This window comes from Trichechus manatus, unplaced genomic scaffold (assembly GCF_000243295.1).
Source record: "Trichechus manatus latirostris isolate Lorelei unplaced genomic scaffold, TriManLat1.0 scaffold00434, whole genome shotgun sequence".
NCBI lineage: Eukaryota > Metazoa > Chordata > Mammalia > Sirenia > Trichechidae > Trichechus > Trichechus manatus.
The window spans coordinates 193,285-199,712 of record NW_004444370.1 but is presented as its reverse complement, the minus strand read 5'-3'; the positions used below and the strand labels follow the sequence as shown (position 1 = coordinate 199,712).

General features: G+C 36.0%; 1 protein-coding gene across 1 annotated transcript in view; it reads left to right on the top strand.

Annotated features, from left to right (window-relative positions):
• The window catches only part of TMTC3 (transmembrane O-mannosyltransferase targeting cadherins 3), a gene marked incomplete at its 5' end in the record, with an annotated part of 42,404 nt that overhangs the window by 18,492 nt on the left and 17,484 nt on the right, over positions 1–6,428 (top strand). Inside the window, one exon of the mRNA XM_004391076.2 lies at positions 2,694–2,706. Within this exon, the coding sequence (XP_004391133.1) occupies positions 2,694–2,706 (13 nt within the window). The remainder of the gene's footprint in view (positions 1–2,693; positions 2,707–6,428) is intronic.

Sequence of the window (6,428 nt, the reverse complement as noted above, 5' to 3'; positions counted from 1 at the left end):
GTAGAGAATGAAGAGGGGTGAGAAAGTGTTAGAGATTTAAGAAGGGGTTGTTTTTGTTGTTAGGTGCTGTCGAGACTCATAGTACAACAGAACAAAACACTGCCTGACCCTGTGCCATCCTCACAATCATTGCTATGTTTGAGCCCATTGTTGCAGCCACTATGTCAATCCACCTCATTAAGTATCTTCCTGTTTTTCAGTAATCTTCTACCAAGTAGGGACTGGTCCCTCCTGATAACATGTCCAAAGTATGTGAAATGAAGTCTCACCATCCTTGCTTCTGAGGAGCATTCTGGCTATACTTCTTCCAAGACAGATTTGTTCATTCTTCTGGCAGTCCATGGTATATTCAGTATTCTTCACCCAAACCTTAATTCAAAGACATCAATTCTTCTTCGGTCTTCCTTATTCTTTGTCCAGCTTTCACATGCATATGAGGTGATTGAAAATACAATGGCTTAGGTCAGGTGTACCTTAGTCCTCAGTGTGAAAGCTTTGCTTTTTAACAGTTTGAAGACGTCCTTTGCAGCAAATTTTTGCCCAGTGCAATACATCATTTCATTTCTTGAGTTCTGCTTCCATGGGTGTTGTTTTTGGATCTAAGTAAAACGAAATCCTTGACAGCTTCAGTGTTTTCTCTGTTATCATGATGTTGCTTATTGGACCAGTTGTCAGAATTCTTGTTTTTTCTTTATGTTGAGGTGTAATCTGTATTGAAGTCTGTAGTTTTTTATCTTCATCAGTAAGTGCCTCCAAGTCCTCTTCACTTTCAGCAAGCAAGGTTGTGTCATCTGTGTGTCACAAGTTGTTAATGAGTCTTCCTCCAGTTCTGTTCTTCATATAGTTCAGCTTCTCTGATTATTTGCTCAGCATACAGATTGAATAAGTATGGTGAAAGGATGTAACCCTGATGCACACCTTTCCTGACTTTAAACCATGCAGTATCCCCTTGTTCTGGGGAGAGAGTATGAAATAGTTATCTAGAACAATGCTTCACAAGTTTAACGTGCATATGAATAACCTGGAAATCTTGTTACTCTGATTTAGGTTTAGGGTAGCATCTGAGATTCTGCATTTCTAATAAGCTCTCAGGTCATGCTTATAGTGCTAGTTCACACATCACACTTTGAAAAGTAAAGATCTAGGAAAGTATGAAAGTGTAGGAAAATGTAGTATGTTGGCAGGTGGTTCTAATGCCCTACTCGGGGTTACCGGTACCTCTACCAGTACCAGTTGCAGTAGAGTTGATTTGACTCATGGAGACCCCATGTGTGTCAGAGTAGAACTGAGCTCCATGGCGTTTTTAGTGGCTGATTTTTGGAAGTAGATTGCCAAGGCTTTCTTCCAGGGTGCCTCTGGGTAGACTTGAACCACCAACCTTTCAGTTAGCAGTGAGTGCGTTAACTATTTGTGCCACACAAGGACTTCTACTTGAGGTTGTTGTGTTGTTGTATGCCATCAAGTTGATTCTGATTCATAATGGTTAGAAATACTTAATTTAAAATGAGACCAATAACATAGTTGTATGTTTTTCTCTGCTACTTTGAGTTGTGATGGTTCAGGTGTGGAGAATTTGATTAACCAGAATTAGGATTTTGTCAGATGTGGATTACTAAGCAAGACAGGGATAGGGGGAGAGATTATGATAAGACACAGAATTTAAACTGGGTAGGAAGGAATGTGAGGGAGGGGAATGATGGAGGAAAGGCAATAGGATCAATAAGTCAGAAGAATTGTTGGTGTCTGAATAGGGTCTATTTTATAGCAGTATTTTCCATTAGTAGTGCTATTGACATTTTGGGTGTGCAGAACCATATTACAGGATACCCACCAAATGCCATCATTATTTTCAATTTGGAGTGACAACAAGAAAGTACCCACATGCATTTCTAAATACCCTTGTGGGGATTGGAAGACACAGCCCCATACTTTTCTAGTATGACTTGACCGTTGAACTAAGTAGTTAAGGTGGTGGTGGCGGGTGTCATTGGAAGAAAGAACATCAAGGCCGCGGAAGATTCAGCTGTGGATTTTGAAATGACAGAATTTTAACAGTGACAGGGAGCTAGAGGTGGGTGTCTGCAACTAGGAGGGATAGTTGATGATAGTTTAGTGACCTGAGACACAGCTGAGTGACTTTAAGTAAGAAAGATAGGAAGCCTTTTCAGAAGAGGAGGCACATGAGATAGGCTGTAAAAGATGGCTAGGATATGGTGGAGGTTGGATGGGAAGGGGAGAAGGGAGGAATTTTAGGCTCAAGGAAGAATATAAACAGAGGAGACGAAACACAGGACATATACCCTACATTCCAAGAGAAACTGAACTACGTGAAGGGCTATGGAGATAAAATTGTAAGGCTACACTGTCAGTTATATTTCTAGAACTTTCTCTTCCCCTTTTTTCTCTTATTGAAACTTGGCTTTGTCTTGAAGACACAGTTTACACTTAGCTCTTCTAAGTGGTGACCAACACTTAATATGGTCAATCTTAGACATTCTAATAGATGTGTAATGGTATATCATTGTGGTTTAAATTCATATTTCTGTAATGAATAGTGATATGGAGCATCTTTTCATGTGTTTATTTGCCATCCATATTTCTTTGGTAAATTATCTGATCATTGTCTTTTTCCAGTTTTTTTTATTGGCTTTTATTATTATTATGGAGTTTTGAGAGTTCTTTGTATATTTTAGATACAGGTTCTTTGTAAGAAATGTTATTTGAAAATACTTTCTCCCAGCCTATGTCTTTTCTTTTTTTATCCTCCTCAGTGTCTTTCCAGGAGTTGAAGTTCTTAGTTTTGAGGCGGTTCAGTTCATTAATATTTTTCTTTCATGGATTGTACTTGTGTCATATATAAGAAATCTTTGCCTGACCTAAGGTCACAAAGACTTTCTCTTATGGTTCTCCTGGAAGTTTTATAGTTTAAAGTTTTAAATTTAGTTACATTTGTATTTGGATATGGTGCAAAGTATGGAACACCGTTCATTTTTTTGCATATGGATATCTCACAGTTCTAGCACCATTCATTGAAAAGAATGTCCTTTCCCCAGAGAATTCCACTGAAAATCAATTTGCGATATATGTTTGGGTCTATTTCTGGACTCTAAACTGTTCTTTTGTTCTATTTATCTCTTTTGACACTCATAGTACATGTTATTGATTACTGTAGATTTGTAATAAAGTCTTGAATTTAGGTAATATAAAACCCCCAACTTTGCACTATTTTTAAAAGTTGTTTTAGCTATTCTAGGCCTTTACGTTTGCATACGAATTTTTTAAATCAAGTTTACAAACTTCTACCAAAAATCCTGAGATTTTTGATTGGGATTACATTGAATATAGAGATCAGTTTGGGCAGAATTGGCTTCATAGCAATATTGAGTCTTCTGATCCATAAACATGATGTGTTTTTCCATTTATTTAGGTATTCTTCAATTTCTCTCAGCAGTGTTTTGTAGTTTTCAGTGTGCAGATTTTGCACATCTTTTTTTTTCAGATTTATTATTATTTTTTATCTTTTGATATTATTGTTAATGTATGTTTTTAAAATTTCAATTGCTCATTGTTCTTTGCTGTTTTATAAATACAGTTGATTTTTTACATTGATCTTGTATCCTGCAGCATTGCTAAACTCAGTAGTTTTAGTAGTAGTTTTTCTTAGATGCCATAAGAATTTCCGTTTAGACAAGACAGTTTTACTTCTCCCTTTCCTATATGGATTCCTTTTATTTCCTTTTTTTATTTTATTGCATTGTTAGAATCCTCATTATTGTGTTGAATCAAAGCTATTGACTTGTTATCTAAGGGCGGAAGTATTTGGTCTTTCACCAGGTATACAGTCTTTTCACCATTCAGTCTTTCACAGGAATGATGCCTGTAGGTTTTTTGTTTTTTCCCTTTATCAAGTTGAGGCATTCCTTTCTATTCTTAGTTTGCATAGAATTTTTATCACAAATGGATGTTGGATTTTGTCAAATACTTTTTCTGTATCTGTTCAAATTATAATTTTTATTTTTTAATCTGTTAATATGGTTGATTACATTGATTTTGTAATGTTAAACTAATCTTTCTTTCCTTCAATAAAACCTACTTGATCATGATGTATTATTGTTACTATACATCGTTGGATTTGATTTACTAAAATCCAGCTAGTGATTTTTGGTTTATAAGGGAGATTAGTCTGAGTTTTCTTGTATTACAATGTTTTTGTCTAATTTTGGTATCAATGCTGACCTCATTGAATTAATTACTTGAGAAGTAATCCCTCTTCTTCAGTTTTCTAGAAGAATTTGTATAGAATTAGTATAATTTCTTCCTTAAATGTTTGTTAGAAATCCCTTGATTTTTCTTATGTGATGTCTAATCTGTCATTGTTTCTATCCAGTGTATTTTCCATCCTAGAGATTGTTTTCATCACAAGAAGTCTAAATTTTTTTAGCTGACAGATTATATCAGTGGATTGGATATGAGATATGAGAAAAAGTGAGGCATAAAGTATAACTGTTAGGTTCATGTCCTGAAAAACTAGGTGAATAGCAATACTATTTGTTTGGTCTTGTATTTCAGTGAGGTGTTAGTGAGGAGAATCTAAGAGTCCTGTTTTGTCCCCTTTAGATATACAGATGAGATTTATAATTCTTGTGCTAATGGAAGTGGTTAGGACTAGAGATAAAAATTTTGTAGTAATGACATTTAAAGATGGCACTTAAGCTCTGGAACAGCGTAAGATCACATAGTGTAGGGATTCCTAACATTTTAAAGTTTGTTTGTTTTTTTTTAAAAAAAAACATCGTATGTGAAGGCTCTAGTTGCTTAGCTGGAATAAGGATATAAGCTGTGTGGTGGTCTTTGACCAGACAACATGCATGTCTTGTTAAACGTCGTTTTGATTTTGATTTTTTCATTTTGGTAGTTGTTAGTGTTGGAGAAATCCCAATTCACAGAGATGATTTTTTTGCAAGTGGAATTAGTTTCTATAAACACCTTTACAGGACAAGAGTAGGCTTTTCTCAGGGAACACAAGAATTCTCCAAGGGTTTTTGAGTTAAACTCTCATTATATTAAATTTTTGTTTTCTTGGTGGTGGTAGTTTTTTGCCTTAAGATCAATGAGTTCATTTTTAGCCAAGTCAAATCTTTGAAACTGTTTATGTCAGAAAAGAATTGTCAAACTGCAGTTCAACTTTGATACCATCAAGATGGAAATATTTTTTAAAGCATTCTTAGGAGATTTCAGATGTTTGCAACTATATTTTCAAATAAATTGACACACAATGTTGTGGATAGGAAATACTTTTGGAAGTTGATGCCTTCATTTCTAGTTGAAGGGTGTTCTAACTTTCGTAGAGGTTAGTGAAAATAAAAATGGCATTCCCCCCCACCCCATACACACACATCCAAGTTTACAGATTTCCTGAATTCTGACCATGAATCACTTAGAATTGAGAAGTAGAAACAGAATATAAACAACTTTTTCAAAGAGGTTTGCTAAACTAGAAAACAGAGATTTGGAACAGTAGGAAGATGTGTTCCAAGAAAGATGGGTTAATAGCATAAACAAAGCTTGTAATTTGGAAATGGGGATGGAATCCAGTGAACAAGTAGCTTGGTTGTCCTTAGATAAGAGAGGAAGTATACCTCATTCATTGTTAATAGGAAGGAAAGCAGAATATACGTGTTTGGAGCCCTGGTGGCACAGTGCTAAAGCATTCGGCTGCTAACCAAAAGGTCAGTAGTTCGAATCCACCAGCCACTTCTTGGAAACCCTGTGGGGCAATTCTGTTCTGTCCTATAGGATCGCTATGAGTTGGAATCCACTTGACAGCAACGGGTTAGGTTTTTTTTGGTACATGCACATTTGTGTTAGTATTTATACACATATTCATACGGATAGGTTATAGATTCGGCAGTGAGAAAATAAGCAAGTTCTCTTCTGATTTCTTGTTTCCCTGGTAAAATAAGAAGTAAGGTATTAGAAATTTGAGGAGAGAGAAGGAATGATAGTGTAGTTAATTTGTTTTTATTCTTTTGTTTCTTGCCATATTGTTATTAGCTGCCTTTGAGCTGATTCCCACTTGTAGAAAAACTCCAATTCATGATGAGCCCATACGTGCAGAGTAGAGCTGCTCCAAGGGCTATGACCTTTCAGAAGCAGATCACCAGGCCCGTCTTCTGAGGCACCTCTGGGTGTGGGTTTGAACTGCCAACCTTTCAGCTGGTAGTCGAGTGCTTAACTGTTTGCACCACCCAGGAACTCAGAGAAAAGGAATGAAATATGAAATACTAAACTAGGATTCTAGAAAAGTGAATTGATTAGAGAAGCATAGTAGCATTGACAGATTAGGGTTCCATTTGAGATTTGTGGAGTCCTAAATTACATTGAATTAAAAGGCAGACTGCTGGATTCATGCTGCTGTTGGTTTGGAT